This window comes from Thermothelomyces heterothallicus, assembly GCF_042370625.1.
Source record: "Thermothelomyces heterothallicus CBS 202.75 unplaced genomic scaffold P884_scaffold_2, whole genome shotgun sequence".
In the NCBI taxonomy this organism is placed as follows: Eukaryota; Fungi; Ascomycota; class Sordariomycetes; order Sordariales; family Chaetomiaceae; genus Thermothelomyces; species Thermothelomyces heterothallicus.
The window spans coordinates 457,901-477,089 of record NW_027192563.1 but is presented as its reverse complement, the minus strand read 5'-3'; the positions used below and the strand labels follow the sequence as shown (position 1 = coordinate 477,089).

The window sequence follows — 19,189 nt, the reverse complement described above, 5'->3', positions numbered from 1 at the left end:
GATGGCTTCTGGGGAGGGAGCGACGCACACACTCTCTCCCACTGCCGACAATGGCGACAGCTTTCCGCAGTTCCCGCGGTCCGAACGCGGCCCGCCGAGCATCATATCCTCAAGAATGACCGATATTGTGACCGAAGATGGAGGGGAATCAGAGGTGCCACGCGGAACGGCGAGTTATAGAAGGAGCGCCCTTTACTCGGACGGCACGTCACGTCCCGGAACCGCGAGAACTGGTATATCCCAGAGGAATCCCTGGCCGCCGGGGCCATCTTTGCGCCGCGGACCGTCGGCAAAGCGAACAAGCATTGCTGGTAGCGTTGGCAGCTCATCCGTCGGCACCCGACCGGCGAGTTCGATGAGCCGAAGCCACGTCCCGACTCTCACATCGCATGCCTTCTTCCGGCCCATGAGCTCCCAGAAACTTCAAGCCCAGCGGGGCATTGGCAGGCCGACGACGATGAGCCGACAGGTTGGCTTGCAGCTTGATACCGGCGGGACTAACCGCGACAGCATGGTGTCAGACCAGGATGCCCGTACAGCCATACACGCTGGCGATCCAGGAGAGATGCGACCGCCGCCTTCCAGGGGTACCGAGTTCACCGAGCAGGGGACATATGACCGCGTCACAACCACCACAAGCCCGACTCAGGCCTACCATCCCGCCTTGAGCCTCACCGATAGCGTTCGCCCCCTGCAGAAGAAGCCGGAGGCGGCGAGGAACCTCACCCTCGACATGAGCAAGACGTACAACAAGGCCGGGCCGAACATCTCGACCCCTGTCCGCACCCCGCATTCGTTGCGATCCAGCTTTCTCATGCCGAGAATCGAGTCAAGCAGCGGTAACCGCGAGATGCAGGGCGGAGAGAAGCTGGATTCTCCAGCCTCCTCACCTCAGCTGCCGCCCAGTACCGGAGATGGCAAGGCGGCCCCAGAACGCAAGCCCGCCGCCCAACGGGGCCGCAACTATGAATACTTCCTGGGCAACACAGTCTTCTGTCTTGGAGGCCGATTGCAGAATACCAGACAACGGCCGGTGAATATCGCGACGGGAGCGTTTGTCATTATTCCCGCCATTCTCTTTTTTATTTTCTCGGCACCGTGGCTATGGCACAACCTGTCTCCAGCGATACCCATCACTTTCGCCTACATGTTCTTCATCTGCTTATCCTCCTTCATTCACGCGTCCGTCTCTGATCCAGGGGTACGTCTGGTCAACCCCCCTTTGCTAGTGGTCCTACAGTTCCGGTCACTAACGTGGTCGAAAGATTCTGCCTCGAAATGTACACAGATTTCCCCCCCCGGACGAGAACGAGGATCCCCTCCGACTGGGCCCTCCGACGACCGAGTGGGCTCTGGTCAAGTCCTCCGATCCCGCAACCGCAGCGATGGAGGTGCCCACCAAATACTGTAAAACGTGCAACATCTGGCGACCTCTTCGCGCCCACCATTGCCGGATGTGCGATAACTGCGTCGAGACTCAGGACCATCACTGCGTCTGGCTCAACAACTGCGTGGGCCGCCGTAACTATCGCTATTTCTTTACCTTCATCAGCAGCGCCGCATTCCTTGGGCTTTACCTCTCTGGCGCGTCGCTGGCGCAGATCCTCGTGTACGCGCACCGTCAGGGCATCTCTTCTGGCGGTGCCATCAACCACTTCCGCGTCCCCTTCGCCATGGTCATATACGGTTTCATCGCTTTTCTCTACCCTGCCGCGCTCATGGGGTACCACGTGTTCCTCATGGCCAGGGGCGAGACCACGCGCGAGTTCCTCAACTCCCAAAAGTTCATCAAGAAGGAGCGGTACCGCGCCTTCACTCAGGGTAGCTGGTGCAAGAACTGGCTCGTCGTCCTGTGCCGCCCGCGTCCTCCGACGTACTACCAGTTCAAGAAGACGTATTCGGAGGGCGACCAGCGGCTAGGTTCACACCGCCGGGCCCACCGTCCTGCCCGGCGGGAGATAGACCCGAACGAGGGCGTCGAGATGCACAACGTCAAGCCACAGCCGCGGCAGCAGCCGCAGACCGGGTTTGCTGGGCCGGTTCAGATACGGAATAAGGCCAACTCATGACCCGATATCTCATTTCCTTCCACCTCTCTACACTCATTTGACTCTACCTTTAATTTCTTGTTTTTCTACCTATTTTCGTTCCGCGCCCGTGACGAGTTGTCAGCAACGGCGTTTCGCGGTTAATGGCCTGAACTAAGATTACTATAGACTCGGCGGTGTGGGCACAACACCATTCTATCTACTGTGTGTAATGCTCGGATTCGTTATTCATATACCCCCGATGTGGCTCGAAGGGATGGGAGCCGAATGTAGTACGGATTATGCTGTTGGTTGTTTGTACTTAAGATAGCTAGTGACTTCGTTTCAAACTTTGGGCTCCTCCCCCTTGAACGCCCGCGTCTAGATGTCATCATCCTGCTTCACAAGTGCCTTGGTCCGTACCTCAAGAACACACTTTACACCTCCTTTTTCCAGCCTTGACTGGGACTGGTCTGATGAAGACTGCAATATGAGAGGGATAGCGTGACAGTTTTTCTGGCTCAATTGCTCGTTCCGGAGAAAGTACCATTGAACATACGGGTGGCCTTCGGGCCCCATTGATTTCTTCAAATTAGGACGCGATACCTCCCACTCATCAACCGGTTATAAACATGCTTAGCAATCTGCTCACTCATCTACCCAGCCCACGGGAAGCTGATGACCCAGTATCGAGACTGATAGGACTGAACCCCCCTAAGCCCTCGTCGGTTATGAGAATAACAATAAAAAAAAAAAAGGGGGGGGGGGGTTGCGACTAACACGGGCACTGACGGGGCTCCCGCATCCTCACTCTCACCGGCCTTGTGTATTGTAAAGACAGGACAGAACAGCATTACTGTCACAACCTAGGGGGCCAAGTACAATGCCCGCGGATCTGGATCTGTGCGTGCCCATCTATCATCTCCCTACAGCCGCCGCCGCCGCCGCCGCGGCTGCTGCCAACGACAACGACAGCGACAACGACGACGACTACGACGACGAATCATCGGGCGCAGCGTCCTCCTAAGAGACAGCAGCAGCGGCAGCGGCACGGCCGTCGCCGTCCTCGCCACTACCTTGACCGACGGCGCCATCTCCATCACCACCTCCATCTTCGCCGCCGCCGCTGCCGCCGTTGCCACCTCCTCCTCCGGCGCCTTCAGCTCCGCCGGCGGCAGCACCTGCGCTCCCTGGTTCCGGCTCCGGCTGCGGCTGGGGCTCGGGTTCGGCCTCCGCCGTCTTGGCCGCACCAGGGGCATCGGAGGCGCCGCCATCGCCGTTCCCGCCGGCCTCGTCTTCTCCGCTGCCGCTGCCGCTGCCGCTGCCGCTGTCGCTGCCTATGCCTATACCTTCCTGCTGCCGATCGAGCTCCCGTTCCAGGCTGCCGAGGAGGTTCAGGCCGTCCTCTTCGTCGTCTGGCCCGGTTGCTGGTGCGGGTGCCGCCGCTGCCGGTGGAGGCGTTGCCCCGGTTGCTGCTGCTGCTGCTGCTGCTGGTGCTGCTGCTGTTTCTGTTGGTCCTGCTGCTGTTGGGGTCACAACCGGGGAGGCTGTCGACTGGGGGTTCGAGTTGGGAGGTGCTGACGCTTCTTCGCCCTGTTCCTGTTCTTCGCCTGGGGCTGCTGGCTCGGCGGCGGGCGGCGACGACGGCTGTTTGGTGGCGTCTATGGTAGACACAGGCTGGGGCTCAGTGGATGCGTGAGAGTGACCTGGCGCGTCGTCTGTGGCCATTGGTTCCGGTTGGTCTTCGGAGGGAGCTGGCGGGGAAGGCTCGGTTGGCTGCGTTGCCGCGGCCGCCGGGCCCTGGCTGCCGGCATGCGAGGGGACAACATGGTCCCTGAGCGACGGGAGGATCCCCTGAGTCGTTACCTCGCTTGCGGGTGCCTGGTTAGCAGCGCCGTCCCCCGACTTCGTCTGCGATTGCGCTTCCGGGTGATTCGTGGCCGCCAAGGATGCGCTCGGGGTGGGGGACATGTCTGGTGACGGCTCGGTGGGTGAAACAACCATGACGTTCTTCAGAGGGCTGCCTTCAATCTTGGACGAGGCGGATGAACCGAGGTTGGCCAGGCTCGGTGGCTGGAGGCGGGCTTTGGATACGGTACCGTCATCCGGCTCCTCCGCCTTCGGACGGGGCTCGACGGGCTCCTCAACGGAACCCGATTGGATGGCTTCCGACATCTCCGAGTCCTCGGTCTCTTGACCGCGGTCTTCAACGCCGGGCTCGTCGGCGTTCGACGCCTCTGCCACTTCGTCATCTCCGGCCTCCTCGTCTCCCTCCTCTTCTTCCTCGCCCTCGCCACCCTCTCCTTCGTCTTCGGACGGCACGCCCGAGACGTCGACCATCTCGCTATCCTGATTTGTGCTGTCTTCGGTGTCCTCGACCTTGAGTCCCTGTAAAGAAAACATGGTGTGGTCAATAATTAACTCAGCTGAAAAAGGAGTGGGAACAATGAAGTGCTCGCGATGGAACGAATAAGGACGTGATCACGTCAACACCTACAGTTTCGGGGTCGACAGACGGCGCGCCGTCGGCGGCGGCGGCGGCGGCGGCGGCAGCAGCAGCAGCAGCAGCAGCCGCCTGTGACCTGGTCGCGGGCAGGGGTAAGGGCAGCTTTCCCTTCCTGCGGCCGCGCCCGGGCCCCTTGGCCTTTCGTTTCGGAGGCGGAGGGCGTCTCCGGACTGGTGTCGCCTGTTGGGCGGGTGGCTCTGTCTGTGTTGCCGCGGGCGCCGGCACGACACTGGTGGAGATGATTTCGCCGTCGACTTGCTGCCCCTCGGTAAGGGTGACGGTCTGTTCGTAGGGGTTGCCGGCGGCGTCGATGCGGCGAACGGTAGCACGGATGACGGTGGGCCCCGCGGCCTGGGGAGCTACCGTCTTGGAGGCGAGCGTGACTGTGTTCTTGTGGCGCTTCGCCAGGTGGGATATGGTGGGCACCTCGGCATTGCGCGGTACCTGCTTCCACATCTTGACGACGTACCCGTCGTTGGGCGGGTCCCAGTCTTTCTTGTCGCCCTTGACCGGGTCGATATCGGCATCGGGCTCCTCCTCTTCGACGGGCGCGGGGCGCTTGTATAGCCGACCCGATCTCGCGGCACGAAGCAGTTCCTGGCTGTGTGGCGGGAGGAGATGGGATTCTCTCGGCATGCCGTACGGGAGCTCAACCGCCCAGCGGTCGCCCTGCTGGGTCATCTCCTGCGGCGGCGAAGGCGCAACGTGCACCCATTCCTGGCGCCATTGTCGCACGGGAAGACCTGCATCCGCGGAGAAGGTGGTGGGTTAGTTGAGATTCCCAGGCTCTTCCAGCAGCGACTGGGCACCGCGACGCACCTTCGAAGTCGTCCGGTTCCGGGAAGCCAGAGCGGGCGCTCCTGCGAGTCTGGGTCGCCGTTCGAAGTTGCTGCTGGCGCGATGCGCTGTCAGCTTATTATGGTCATGACTGCGATCCGGGCTGTGGGGCCGTTTGCAACACATACCGACCGCTGCATTGCGATTGCGACACCGTGAGCGGGCGCGGGCGCGGGCGCCGAGTCCTTGTTCAGGCTCCTGTCCTGCCACACCCGAGAAGCCGACGGAAGGGCGCGAGTCGATCGTAGTAGAACTTGCGCGACCTCGGGCGACCTTGGACGCCTTCGCTCACACACGCAGCTCGGACTCAAGGGACGTAGGCGAAGGAAAGACGCGCCGGGTACCGGAGTAACCTATTGTTGATGGTGGTACCAAGGCCAATGGCTTCAAGGACCGATGGGGCGATATTGGGGTGCGGCGCGACGAGCTTGCGACAGCAGAAGCGCGAAGGCGGAAACAGTGTTGCAATGAGACCAATTGCGGAGGAAGTGGGTACCTTCAGGCGAGCATCAACCCGATCGATACAGAGCACCGGGACAGACAGTGTAACTTATTCGCCCTCTGCCATGTGTACTCCGCTCTTAGGTGTGCGCGTACAGTACATACAACAAACATCAATCGTAGAAGGTAAGTAAAACCACTGCTGCCGTGGTTATTTTATTAGAGGCCGGAATTCTTGGTGCACGTCGCAACGCGCGTTCGAGACCACACTCAAGACCTCGCTTAAAGAGATACTTCGCTCCAACCGTATCCGCATTGATGAGATGTGCATCAAAGCAGACTATGCTCAAAACGATGTCCAACCGCTGACAGAAACTGTTTGAGCTCAACAAGAGAGAACAGAGAGAGAGAGAGAGAGAGCAAAAGGGGCACAGGATTCTTCAAGAGACAGATTGAAGGGGGTGGCTGACTCTTTTCCTGCAACGAGCGCGTGCCCTGTCCTGCCGAAGCGCCCCAACTCCAGACTCTAAATTTCGTTCCTACAAGCGTCTGCCCAGAGCGACAATTTGCGCCGTGCCCAGACTTGCCGCAAGAACGGCCATGCTGCTCTCAGAAGCTAATGTACACACACCAGCAGCCGCCGGATACCTGACGCTAAGATATCTCATGATAGCCCTAGTGGGAAAAGCTCTCGCGGTCGGGGGAAGGAAAAAGCTCAATCCCAGCTGCGAGCGTAACTTTGGTCAGCGATGGCTTCGTCCCAAAAAGACTCCCATCACCACGCTCGCCGAAAAGGGAAGGGGGGTTTTGGTTGGATCCAACTCACCCAGTATCCTTCTGCCTCACGGTCTCGCCGTGACCCGGTCGGTCCTTGCCCTACGCGCGAGGAGAGTCAGCCTTCCAACCTTTTCCCTCCCCTTTGCTCACAAGACATGTGCGCGACATACCGATATCCCTCCTTCCACCACGAGCCGGTCCAGCTGATAGAATTGGCTAATCATTGTCTGGCGCTGTTACCAAGGGGCAGCCGCCTTCGTCAGCACGATCCGTGAACCGAACGCCCATCATTATTAGGGAGACGCAAACAATCCCGTCCGAGCACTCCAAAGTTTTCAGCCAGCGGCGGACGGGGGGTGCGCACCTTCAGCATCTGCAATTGCTCCAGCCCCTTTTGCACGAGCTCCTGTATCCGCCGGGGGTCCTCGACGTTCTTGTTTTCCCGGAAGGCGTCTCTCGTGCGGCGCCGGGCGTACTCGCGGAAGTTGTAGGCCGTGAACTGGTTCCCCTGGCGGAGGAGCTGTCGGTACTGCAAACGCGGCGGCCCAGGCGCGAACGCGCGGGTTTCCGGTCAGCACCAGACTGAAAACCAAAACATTCCTGGGGCTTTCAAGGTGCTGCAGAGGAGGGAGGGAGAGCGAGGAAACGTACTAGCGAGAGCACCGTTTTCGCCGACTCGGGCTTTGCGGCTGCCTGGACGGCAGTCATGGCTAACTAACAATTCCCAGCAGTTGACTCGGAATAAGAAAAAAATTAGAGAAGAATAAAAAATCGGAAAAAGCTTTGACGTGGTCCTCGGAAGAAGGGCTGGCTTGCCGGGCGGGTGTTGGCGATGACGAAAGTTGCCCACCTAGAATGCGAAGGTCGGAATAACTACCGGAGATAAGGGCGGCTTATCGGGATGCCAAGATCCAGTAAGACTTCGATAAATGCATAATGAGGGACTGCCTCCGCGTGTTCTCGTAGTGAAATACGGATATAATCATCGCTTGACCGACACAGAACGCTTGCGTTCGTCGATAACTAATAAACAGAGTTGTCAAGGTGATTTTTCCCGATCCCTTCCAACCAACAAATGGCTCCAGACCGCGCCCTTTCCCAATCCCCATTAAAAAGAACAACCTCCCGCTGAGACAAACAGAAAATTAACACCCTAACCTCCCCGTATTAACGGTAATTACACCATAAAAAATAATAATAAAAAATAAAAGAAAAAAAAAAGAGACCCGACGACGACGCCCTCCCTCTTCAATATCCATACATATCCCCCCCGCCGGCCCAGCCCGGCTGCTGCGGCTGCTGCGGCTGGCGCATCGCCGCCGGCGGCACCCCGTCGGACACGTAGTACCCTAGCTCGTGCTCGTACCCGTCGTTGATAGCCAGCGCCGGCTGCGGGTGCACCAAGTACTGCTGCGGCGCCGCCTGCGGATCGTAGATGGTCCCCGGCGGCGGCGGCGGCGGGGCCCCTGGTGCCGCGTTCGTCTCCGGCACGCCCTGCGCTGGGGCGGCCGCTGTCTGGTGAGTGTCGAAAGCCTCGAGCAGGAGGCCGAGCCCGTCGGTGGTAGGCCTGGGAACAGCTCCCGCGACCGGCGCCGGCGCCGGCGGCACTTGTCCCTGAGGGATAACTAATGCTTGCTGCTGCTGCTGCTGCTGCTGCTGCTGCTGCTGCTGCTGTCGCTGCTGTTCTTGTTGTTGCTGCGGCGCCAGAGTGGGTGGCGTCTGCGGTCGGGGACCCGAGAGGCGTATGCTAGGGTCGGTGTAGGTCGCCTGTGCAGGCAGGTGTTGTTGGAGGGTGAGCATCGCCGTATTCGTGCCAGGGTTCTGAGCCAGGACGCCGGTCTGCTCGTCAGGGGCTGGAGCCACGATCCGAGGTCGGATGGGCTTGACAGCGGGGCGATTGGGGCTCGGATGTAAGACGTGAGGGATCGGTTCTCTCTGCGAGTTTTATGAGTGTTATGATCAGGTTTTAAAAACACCCTTGAATATCGGAGGAGGGGGACTAGGATACTCACGCTGTCGGCCATGCTGCCCTCCGCCCCGGCAGCCACTGCATTCCGAGAGTTGTAGAACTTCTCCAGATGGTCGTACCACCGAGAGGCAAGAGGCCATATCTTCTTGCTTTCTGCGAGGATGCTGAGGATACGCTGGACCATCACGGGGGTATTGCGCGCGATCGACGGGTCAGGGCAGACTTGAGACCGGGCCGTCAGTACTCCTCCGAAAGGGGCGGCGGGTTGGATATATTCTCTAGCACATATGAATCTTACTGTTTGGGAACTTGCAGGGATAGCAAGCCAAGAAGCCACAGGTGTAGAAACAAAACGCCTGCAGAGGATCGACGTCAGTTTCCGGGCGCAGCTGTAACTCCGCCATGTAGTCATGCTCACCGCCATCTGCGCGCCGGGGCCGTCTTCTGGAGATCTTTCGGCGTAGTGAGTCTCAATCTGCTCATAGAGCATGCTTACGTTCCAGAAGAGCTTGCGTGCCATCTCGGTCCAGAAGGCTCTCAGTTCAGGATCCGACTGGTCACGGGATATCATCCTGTTATTGAATGGCCCTTCAGTTAACAGATGATACACCTAATGAGAGAGCATTTCACCTACTCATCTAGATATGGTTTGCGAATAACGATGTTGCATAGGCGCGTGGTCATCGTCACTCCCATATATCCCTGCCCGGAAGTTAGCCACGGCTGGGCTCGGGGCAAGCCCCTAGGAGGCATGACATACCAGGTCCAGACCTTCCTGTCTGTACCCCTTTAGAAGCAGACTGCTCCATCGATAGTCGTTTGGGAGGCCGTCCTCCCATTCCGCAAGCCGCCGTTCCATCTGAGCGTATTCGCTATCCTGCTCCCAAGGCCGGGGGCTACGATTGTTGTTGACGGCTCGCCGATAGATGGCGCCCCAGTAATTGTGTACTTGGATGAGGGCTGCAAAGAGCGACCTCCCTTGGTCGGCAACTAGAGCAGGGTTCTCCAGGGCGGGAGGAGTGCCCTCGAGGGCCGCTCTCGAATTCGGTTCTCGAGCATTGGCAAAGTCAGTCTCGTTGCTCGGAAGCAGCGCCGTGATGTCGCTCGCCGACAACAACACGGGGGACTGCGGGCCGGAGTGCAGGTTGTCCTGGCTGTGCAGCATCCACTGTAACAAAGCGTCAGCCCCGTGATGGGTGTCACACCCCATCTCAACGTTCGGGGTTCCAACGTACCAAGGTCCTCCGTGCAGATTCGGCTCGTATGATGAGATCTCGTGTCGGGTTCGCTATCACATACGTCTCCTCCCTATGCAGCTGCATCAGGGTGGCCATCCGCATCGCAACCGCCATGTTGATCTTGTCCTTGTCAGAAGACGAATGGCGCAAAGCCCGTACGGGGGAGAGAGTGGGCATGACTAACGGAACTCTTGTGCTTCAACCCACTTCCCTGCTGCGCGATGCTCAGGAGATAGAAAGCCTGACACCGCTCCAGGGTCGGCTCTCTGTACAGCTCGTTCTGCGCCAGGGCCGAGGCGCGCTCCATGAAGGCCTCGGAAGCGCTCACAGCACTTCCGAACCGCTCGACCAATGCGGGCGTCAAGCGCGCCGAGACACTGAGGATGCCGAGGAGAAAGAAGACGCTGACGGATCGATGCTGGGTCCGGAGCCGCTCGGGAAACAGCTGCTTCGGGATGAAGCCGAGCTGGAAGTAGTGGCGCGTGAACTGGTTGACGGATTCGAGGATCTCGGGTAGCGGGGGTAGGAGGTCCCACTCGTCAGCAACCTTGGCCAGGCCAGAGGGCATCGGGAGGCTCGAACGTAGCGGGGCCGCGCCGTCCCGGCCCTCGCGGCGGGCCTTGGTGTCGTCCCGCTTCTTGCTCTTCTCGGCCCTCGCCCGGGGATGGCGGTACTCACGGTCCTGGTCAGGCTGGCCGCGTACCGGAAAGATGCTTTGAGAGAGAGCGTGGCATCAGCACGGGCTACGCAAGAGGCGTGAAAGATGCAGCACTGGATCCGTGGGCGGGCGGCGTCCTCACCATTCGCTAGGTGCAAGACCCGCATCGACACAAGCCCGACACGGTGGCTTCGCTTTTTCATGAATACACTTGCTCCTCATACGACGACATCTAGCATTGCATGTCAGACCCAACCCCTCTCAGCTACAGATACAGAAGACATTGAGAAAGAAAAGCATAAAGGCAGAGAGAGAGAAGCCCGGCGAATATATTGGGGGCAAAACAAGTCCAGTCAGCAGCAGTCGCCGGGCGCCGAATCCCGCCTTGACCTGCAACTGAACAGACGGGCACGCACCTTCGGCAGGCGATAGGGGCTCTCCGCCGAACGACGGTGGCGGGCTGCCCCCCTGCGGGCTGAACTTGAACCTGTCCGGGGCCCATCTCCGGGGGAGGCGGCGGCACCATCGACGGTGCGGCGGGCGGCTCCATCCCGAGACTAAAACCCCCCACCTTCTCCGTCGAAAAAAGGACAGGGAAAAGGAAAGACAAGTCCCTCCCACTGGTAGTTGATTGCGTTTCGTTGCGTTTCGGATCGGGAGTCCAGTGCTCCACCCGCCTTCTCGACCTCCGCAGCGTCTTCCCGCCGGAAGGGCCGCCGTCGCGATCGGGTGGGGCTGGTTTGGCGTGTTGCCGGCAGGCAGGCAGGCAGGGCAGTTTCGGGGGCCCAAGTCGCGGGGTCTGGGTCCGTTTCAGTTGCCAGCACGGGCAGGCAAGCCGCTTCCGCTGGCGGCGCTGTCAACGGGCAGCAGGAAGGTGGGGAAACTGTTGCCGGCCGCCGGCGATTCAATTGACACGAGACCCCCTTGTCTCGCGCGGCAGGAGCACCTCTCCCTTTTTCAGAGCAGAATCTGAGCCGGGTGGGCTTTGGCATTTGAGTTTGAGATTATCGTGCCGTGCCGCACAACTTGGAGCCAAGAAATCGCCTGCCGCAATCAATCCTAGCATGTAATTAGCGTAGTATATTTATTGTACGTACCGCATATATGGAGGAGTACTTCTATACATGTACATATACTACATAGTATTGGAGCACTGGATACGTACCTACACTACAGAAACTCTTTTTTTTTAACGTTACATGTAGTACGGTACACTAGACAAGCTTCGAGAAGGAGCCACATATGTGATATTCTTCGAAGAACCCATGGAGTTTTCCCCTCCAGATGAAAGAAATCTTCAGAGCACCGTTCCATCTTTTTTAAGATGCGCCCATCCGTTCAGCGACCCGTTCATTATTTACCTCAATGACATCCCCGCCACTCTCTGCCCCCGAACTCGAGCGGTGTAGATCGACGTCTCCTTCTGGGGATGGGGAGCGAACCAGGAGGTTGCACTTGAGGCACAGCGTCGACGAGAACCATACTTCGTATAAGTTTAACAATTCAATGCATCGATATCCAGAAAAACAGAGGGAGCGAAAGCCTAGACCGTACATACATACGCTACATAATACCTCTTCGGAATCGTATTCCGTGCTCTGCGTCGCCCTGCTCAGCGGCTTGCTGAATTCGTAGCCTTCACTCGGCATGACCGCAAGCAGCCGAACAGCGTTTTCTTCACCTCTGAAACGATGCCTCTCGTCAGAGCCGCCTTGGCCGCGTCGTGGACCACTCAACAAGGGCAGACATCTCCCGTCCAAACAGTCCAACCCATGCTTGTCCTCTATCTACTTCATGCATGGAGCAGGCGGCGAAGTCAACGAGGTCCTGCATACATTCGTACTCTCCCGAGAATACAATAATGGAGATCACGGGTCGCAGGGGAATCAGACTGCCACTCTATCATGGTACGCGAGTTCGGACTGGGAGACGCGAATAAAAAGCTGGTGAGTAGCACAAGACGGATTCCGGCGTCCACAAGTAACGGGTTCTCCATCTTCTTGCGCACGGTCGCAACGACGCCGTTGTATTTGAGGGCACTCACTCATATGTTTTTGTGTCTTTGCCCCTCCCATCACTCAACCCCCCTTCCTTACAGATCCAGATCGACGTTTGCTTGATCGGGATTACGCAAGTCAGCTCGGCACAATTCCGCATCGCCTCCACTTCAGGGTAATAATCCGTTTCAAAGGTCTACATGACGGTGCTTTTTGCCCCAAGCCTCTACATCCTAGAAGCGTGGAACAGTACATGTAATCGCTCTCTATCCTCATCCCGATATGACCGCATAAAAAAGGAATTTGAGGGGAAAAAAAATTGCTAGCAACCGCAGCAAGTAATGGGGAATGGTGAAGTGACTTCTAGGGGTATGGTGTGGGATTGAAGGGTGTGGTGGTAGGGGTCTATATACACATTATCTGTGCATCCTGGTGCTGTGTCATGTGTCGTGCCGTTCCATGCCATGCCATCATTCGCGGGTGTATGTTGCGTGAAGGGCGGGACTGGTACCGGCGTGCGTCCCCAGGCAGGACCAGTGCGGAATCATGCCAGGGAGATGGCGACCGATGCTTGTTGGAGGACCCAAGGCGGGCGTCGGCAGCCAAGCAGGGAAGGGTGTCGTGTAAGCCGAGCTTTGCATCTCTCATGTTTGCTGCATGACTGTCTGCGTTCCGCCAATTTGCCGCTTGACCTGCTCACGGGCCCAGCGAGCAGTCTCGATGGTACGAGATTGGAACTCCCGGTTCGATCGAGTCTCCTTGATCATCGCCGTAACCCAATCTTGGCGGAACGCGTCGGCCAGCTGGCCGTTGGGGTACGCGTCTGCCAGGTCGCTGTTGAAAATTAGTCATCAGAGATGTATTGCTGACGGGCTGGAAAACAATTACCCAATAACACCCATGGATGACCGCATCAACGCCTCGCTGCGGTTAACATCATTGGCGATAGCGTTAAGCAGCTCGAAAATAGATGGCACAAAAGGTTGAAGAATGGCGGCTGTAGTAGTCGCGTTAGCAGAGTAAAATGGAGGTCAAAAGATCCACTGTACGAGAGTACTTACTCTTGTTACTTGTCTTCATTGCACCGATGATACCACCCCAGGCATCCATGATGCCTTCGCGCAAGGCGATGATATAGTCGTACATCTCGTAGGAGACGTCGGCGCCAGCGGTGATAGTGGCGGCCTGCTGCAACACCTGGGCCACAACGGTGAGGTAGGTCTCAAAATGGCCGCCGATAGCGCTAGCAATATCTCCGAAGCACTGGAGAATGGCCGGTTTGAACTGGTTGGCAAGAGCCGTGCTCTGGAGGCAAGAACAAGGTGCGTTAGCGATCCATTTCTGAGAGAAAAGCTGGGACAGGACAAAAAAAAAACACGGCAACGAACCCTAAGATTGCTCAAGAGATAGTTCATGAAATTGTCGCAGTACGGTTGGCTGCGCTCTCCCAAAGCGCGCGTGATATCGCTCACAAGGCCAATGGCCATTGAGCAGAGACTTGGTTCTTCCTGGTTGGCCAGGGCGTTGTAGAGGAATGGAGTGAAGGCCTCCATGTACTTCACAAAGTCTTCCTCCATGGCATTGGCAAGGCTGCTGATGGCGGCAAAAACCGACTCCGGAACGCTAGACTTGCTTCCGACGGTGCTCAGAATCTGCAGAAGAATCTGCATGATCCTGTCGCCTTGAGGAGCAATCTCCTTGTCCAACCGCTGAACGGTGGCCTGCAGGACGGTGCAGAGACTTGTCTGCATGTCCTCGAGGATGATCCTATCCTCGACGCTGACAACCTGCTGTTGCAGAGGGAGGGTCTCCTCTAGGCGCTGGAGAGCGACGGTGGAAAGGGACGCAATGGCGCTGAGGCTGTCATTGGCGGCGGTCTGCACAAAAACGTTCAGAACCTCGTATGCCGCAGTCCGTACCGCGGGCTCGCAATCCATCCTCCCGGTGACCGTCAGCAGGTTGCTCACGCTCTGGTTGAAGTGCGGCGTCAGAGGGTTCTGGGCAGCTCCCGGCTCGCCGGCAAACCGCTCGGCAACATTCATCAGGGCCCAGCAGCACGAGGCGGCCATCTTGGGGTTGTTCATCAGCCCGTTGAAGAGCGAGCGGATCAGGGGTTCGAGGTGCTGCTCTGGGTCGATAGCCTCGGAGCAAGCCTCAGTGATCCGGCCGAGAGCATAGGCAGTGGAATCTCGAACGTGAACAGAGGGATCCTCCATCATGCTGATCAGAGGTTGAATGCCCGACTTCACAATGGGATCCAGCAGCTTCTCCTCGGGACCGTCCATGATGGCGCCGAACGCAGAGACGGCCGCGTCCCTGTTATGCCAGTCCTCATGACGCAGATTGGCCTCCACGAACTGAATGACGGGTTGGATGATTGCTGCACCGACCGCCTGAGCGTAGAGCTGAAGACACTGATAAGCCGCCCGCGAAATGTTGTACTCGTCATCCGTGGCATCCTCGTCCTGCTTGGTGAGGAGACCGAGCAGGACTGGAACGACTTCGTTTGTGGCGACGCGACTGAAGTTGTAGAAGGGTCGCATCTGATCGGAGCTCTCAACTTGGGCGTTGTCGTCTTCAATAGCGATCTCCTCTTCGCACACTGTGCTCCAGAACTCGACCGCAAGCTTGGCTACGTCCTCATCGTCGCTCTTCATTCCCAGAATTGTGAGCCCGAAGAGAGCCTTCTCCATGTAGAACCTCATATTCTCGTAATAGAGGGCCATGATGCGGTTCAGGCAGCCAAATGCACCCTGTTGTATCCGAGAATCCTCGGCCTGCGTGGCTTCGCAGACCACCTGCATGATGTAGTTGCGCTCCCCCTCGTGTTTGAAGTTGTTGCCTACGAACTCGAGCGAGTCGCCGAGGGCGGTAATAGCAGCGAGGCGAACCTCGTTGTTGGGCTCCTCCTTGCGCGCCCCCTGTACAACGGCCGTCAAGATAGCGTTGGAATGGGCGACCAAGCTGGCTCTAAGCTCCGGCTCTTGGCTCTCGCAAATGAAACCGATCGTGGTCAGGGAGGCCTGCTTCTGATGTTGAGAGCCCTCGCTGACGTTCCGCACGAGCGCGTGCATGAGTTCGGGCCACTGGTTACGGGGGAGCTCGATCGCGGCAATCGCGGCGACGACCTGGGCCGTCGCCTGACCGGCCTGGGCATTGGTGGATGATAGCGTCTCCAAGGCCAGCTGCTTGATGCGCGTTTTGGTCTCTTGATCGGTCTGATCGAGCCATTTTTGTTGTAGTTCGGCTTGCCTGGCAAACTCGCGTGCACTAAAGGCGTTCTTCAAGGCGATACCTGCCGCGGCGCGAATGTGGCCCTCAGTGCTCTCATTCGCGAGGGCTTGGACGAGTGTGAGGAGGTATTGCGACTAAAGCCCCAGACAATGTAAGCAAAGGTGACTCGCAACCAATGGGGCATGTCAAGGCCGTCTTACAAAGTTTGTCTCGGCGGCATGGATAAGTTGCTGCTCGGCGGCATTGCGCAGAGTCGCGTCTGCGTGACGGTCAGCAAGGGGAACGTTCCAACTTCAGGGTCTCGGCACAGCGTTTGCAGCGACCGAAGGTTTATTGGAACTGGGTACACTAACCAGGACTCAGCGAGTTGGTGAGAACCGTGTTGATGTCTGGTGCGCCTTCCATGGTTGCGGTCCGGATGCTGCGGCCAGAAGTCGAGGTGACGGAAAGCGGGGGCTGCGAAAGTGAGAGAAGAAGCGTTGCTAGGGAGAAGGACGACGCTGTTTGCAGCTAAAGTTTGCGCGGGACACAGGCGGGGATCGTGGGGATCCACAACGGTATCGGGAGGCCTGGCCTGGCCTTGGGGCAGCGGTTGAGCAAAAACACGTCGAGGTGTTTTTGGACAGAAAGGATGTCGGGGGCCGCCTGAAAGATGGAGGATTTCGGACGTGCCGAAGGTTCAGCCGGAGTTGACGTATGCGGGTCTGTTGTTTTGTTCAAATTTTTTGTTGTCAACAATCGAAGATCCAGTGTGGATGCCGCCAATGCCACACGAATACCTACACTACACTAAGATAGCAGGTGCCGAGAAACGCTTGCGTTGCTGAATTAGAATAAAAGCGTTGCCGCCAAAAGGAGCGTATCGAAGGAGACAGAGAGGAGATCTGCACGGGGCGACACAGACCGGGGTGCAGGAGGAGTTCCCTTTGCTGAGTTTCGAGAACGAGTCACAAGCAGCAGCCAAAAAGGCGGTCTTTGAAGGCCAAGTAGATGATGCGGAGTTGACGAGGGGGTCCAGTGTCGGTTTTGGCGAGCAAGGGCAGCGGCCCCGTAAAAACCAGAGAGTGGTGATTCGGTTCCATATCCACACTGTACGATCCAGCCAGTCCTACCGGTTCGCAGTGAACACTTTAGTGTCCAACCCCTTCATGGCACAGTGCGCATCTGTAGGGCTACCAACGGACTCATGTATGGTCGCCCCGCGCGGATGCAGCCGGAATGGGGGCCCGACTGGTCGAGATCCAAGGGAATCGGTCACCCAGACACAAGCCGAAGAGTTTAACAGATGTTTCCTGTCTCATCTATCCCTCCGTAAAGTATACACTGCGAACATCACACGTTCCTTGACGGCGATTGATCGCAGTGCGTGCGACAACACCAAAATTCTTCGCTCTGGCTTCGGGCGAGGGGCAAGCTTCGCCCCGTTGTGGAGCCTGGGCAGCAAACAGAAACCTGCACCGCCGTCGTGTTTTTAGCAAAACCGACCTACTGTGGTATATACTACGGAGTATATACCATACAATACAGATTCCCGAACGGGCCACCGGCATACCTCTCGGGTGGCTTGCAGCAAACGCCACTTGTTCCCTTGTTCGCTTGTCTAGAGGTTTCCCGGAATTTCTTCAAGATTTATATGCAATGGGCCTTTGGCGGAACAGCCTGGCAGCCCGAAATTTTTCATATGAACGGGCAATGGGCAGGAGGAAGGGACTTGATAAGTAAATTACCTTATCTAATTCGCAGCTGTCAAGGCGGGAGGCAAGGGACTACTTGTACATACAACTTGAGCGCCACTTCAGGGGAAAGTCCTCGCTTGATCGAATGTCGTTAAACGGTCAAAGATTCGAGTGGGCTTCTTGCCAGAACGCAAGCCAAGACATCCTCCATAACCCTGACCCTAACCCTACTTCTCGACCTCCGTTTTCATTTGTCGGTGGCAGCCCTCCACCCGCAATCCATAATCCGTCATCCGTACATGTGATTGTCAGTGATTATTTGGTCTCCACCCAGCCAGCAGCATCGTATCACAACATATAGCACAGGGCAAGGTGCCATGTCATTTGTAGAACAGGATAAAGACACGGCAACTATCCTTTTTTTTGTAGATTCAAGTCGAGATACGCTCCTGCTATCAGGAGCAACAAATAGTGTAATTTCTGCTTTTGTCCCCCCCCCCCTTTTGGTGACTTTTGTTATTTTTCTTTCCCCCCAAGAGATGTGAAACAGATTTTGTCGAGATTGTTGGAAGCAAGGTCGAAGTCACACAGCGCGCCCGGACTACATTTCATCCGCCTTTGCCTCGAGGACGTTGATAATGTCAGGGACTGTGTTAGTCCCGTTGACGGTCGACTTGGAAAGAATGGGGCTGCCTTGCCGGCTAGGAGAAAACTACATGGGGAAGAACGTCAGTTAAGAGAGTTGACGGAAGGTTTAGGATCACGGGGCGGACAGGAAGACTTACGTTGCTCGCAGCACTGAGGAGAGCAAGCAGAGAACTTTGGACCACATCCTCGTGGATGCCCACACCCCACACTTTGCTCTTCGTTCCTGCGGCCGTGCACTCAATATAGGTCGCGGCCTTGACGTCGCGGCCCCTCCCGACGGCATGCTCCTTGTAATCGTGAACGTCGAGGTCAATGCCGACCGTCCGAAGGGCGTTTGCCAGACTAGAGATCGGACCGGTACCACGGCCGCGGAGCTTGTATTCGACGCCGTCGATCGATACAACGCCCTCGAACACCCTCTTCAGGCCCGTTGTGTCCTGTGTCTTGCCGGGTTCTGGGGGTGCCGGCGACGAAGACCGGTCGGGCGAGATGTTGTAATCGACGATGTGGAAGCGAGGGTTCTGGGTGAGGAAGTAGGTTTGCCGGAAAAGGTCCGTGATCTCGGTAGGGAGGAGTTCCCGGCCCTTCTTCTCTGCCATATCCTGGACCACCTTGGCGAACGCGACCTGGAGGCCACGAGGCAGGTCGAGGTGCAGATGCTGCTGGATGATCCAGGCAGCGCCGCCCTTGCCGCTTTGCGAGTTGACGCGGATGACGGCCTGGTAGTCCCTCCCAATGTCCTTGGGGTCAAGGGGGAGGTAAGGAATTTGCCAGTGGTCGTCATACTGCTTGCCTTCCCTCTCGCGCGCCTGGAAACCCTTCTTGATGGCGTCCTGGTGCGACCCGCTGAAAGCGCACACCACCAAGGAACCGCCGTACGGCGCACGTGGGTGCACCTCGATCTTGTTGCATTCTTCCACCACTTGGATGACCTTATTGAGATCGGAAAAATCGACATTGGGCGAAATACCCTGGGTGTAAAGGTTCAGGGCCAGAGTTACAAGGTCGACATTGCCGGTCCGCTCTCCGTTACCGAACAGGCAACCCTCAACTCTGTCGGCGCCGGCCATCTGAGCCAATTCGGCTGCCGCGACGCTGCAGCCTCGGTCATTGTGGGGATGCTGCGGAAGGACAAGATTAGCTAACTCTCTCCTATCCGGATGTCCGAGGAACCGGCGGTT

The 19,189-nt window shown here is 57.7% G+C and overlaps 6 protein-coding genes across 6 annotated transcripts in view; 1 reads left to right on the top strand and 5 right to left on the bottom strand.

The window, feature by feature from the left end:
• Position 1: 1 nt before the first annotated feature.
• P884DRAFT_326836 (DHHC palmitoyltransferase-domain-containing protein) lies at positions 2 to 2,401 on the top strand (the record flags this gene model as incomplete). The annotated part of the gene is made up of 4 exons (XM_069445502.1): positions 2 to 127; positions 181 to 311; positions 511 to 1,201; positions 1,266 to 2,401. The coding sequence occupies 4 exons, from the start codon at positions 2 to 4 to the stop codon at positions 2,067 to 2,069; spliced, it is 1,752 nt and encodes a 583-aa protein (XP_069300979.1). The 3' UTR covers positions 2,070 to 2,401.
• A 649-nt stretch (positions 2,402 to 3,050) lies between these two features.
• Positions 3,051 to 5,510, bottom strand: P884DRAFT_296521 (uncharacterized protein; the record flags this gene model as incomplete). The annotated part of the gene is made up of 4 exons (XM_069444422.1): positions 3,051 to 4,415; positions 4,525 to 5,276; positions 5,353 to 5,425; positions 5,499 to 5,510. The coding sequence occupies 4 exons, from the start codon at positions 5,508 to 5,510 to the stop codon at positions 3,051 to 3,053; spliced, it is 2,202 nt and encodes a 733-aa protein (XP_069300978.1).
• Positions 5,511 to 6,526: 1,016 nt separating this feature from the next.
• On the bottom strand, positions 6,527 to 7,296 carry P884DRAFT_296520 (uncharacterized protein; the record flags this gene model as incomplete). Its single annotated transcript, XM_069444421.1, has 5 exons — positions 6,527 to 6,536; positions 6,638 to 6,687; positions 6,759 to 6,821; positions 6,953 to 7,117; positions 7,240 to 7,296. The coding sequence occupies 5 exons, from the start codon at positions 7,294 to 7,296 to the stop codon at positions 6,527 to 6,529; spliced, it is 345 nt and encodes a 114-aa protein (XP_069300977.1).
• A 540-nt stretch (positions 7,297 to 7,836) lies between these two features.
• P884DRAFT_326833 (uncharacterized protein) lies at positions 7,837 to 11,027 on the bottom strand (the record flags this gene model as incomplete). Its single annotated transcript, XM_069445501.1, has 10 exons — positions 10,870 to 11,027; positions 10,596 to 10,685; positions 9,980 to 10,508; positions 9,793 to 9,915; positions 9,318 to 9,725; positions 9,192 to 9,259; positions 8,976 to 9,129; positions 8,856 to 8,913; positions 8,601 to 8,779; positions 7,837 to 8,523 (listed from the first exon to the last, which is right to left on the bottom strand). Exons 1-10 carry the CDS (start codon positions 11,001 to 11,003, stop codon positions 7,837 to 7,839), a joined length of 2,430 nt encoding a protein of 809 aa, XP_069300976.1. The 5' UTR covers positions 11,004 to 11,027.
• Positions 11,028 to 13,094: 2,067 nt separating this feature from the next.
• On the bottom strand, positions 13,095 to 16,089 carry P884DRAFT_266634 (armadillo-type protein; the record flags this gene model as incomplete). Its single annotated transcript, XM_069442041.1, has 6 exons — positions 13,095 to 13,284; positions 13,339 to 13,447; positions 13,512 to 13,755; positions 13,839 to 15,818; positions 15,885 to 15,943; positions 16,038 to 16,089. 6 exons carry the CDS (start codon positions 16,087 to 16,089, stop codon positions 13,095 to 13,097), a joined length of 2,634 nt encoding a protein of 877 aa, XP_069300975.1.
• A 1,872-nt stretch (positions 16,090 to 17,961) lies between these two features.
• P884DRAFT_296517 (pyruvate carboxyltransferase-like protein) overlaps positions 17,962 to 19,189 on the bottom strand; it is a gene marked incomplete at both ends in the record, with an annotated part of 2,325 nt that continues 1,097 nt past the window's right edge. Inside the window, 2 exons of the mRNA XM_069444420.1 lie at positions 17,962 to 18,072; positions 18,146 to 19,129. Of these exons, the coding sequence (XP_069300974.1) occupies positions 17,962 to 18,072; positions 18,146 to 19,129 (1,095 nt within the window). The remainder of the gene's footprint in view (positions 18,073 to 18,145; positions 19,130 to 19,189) is intronic.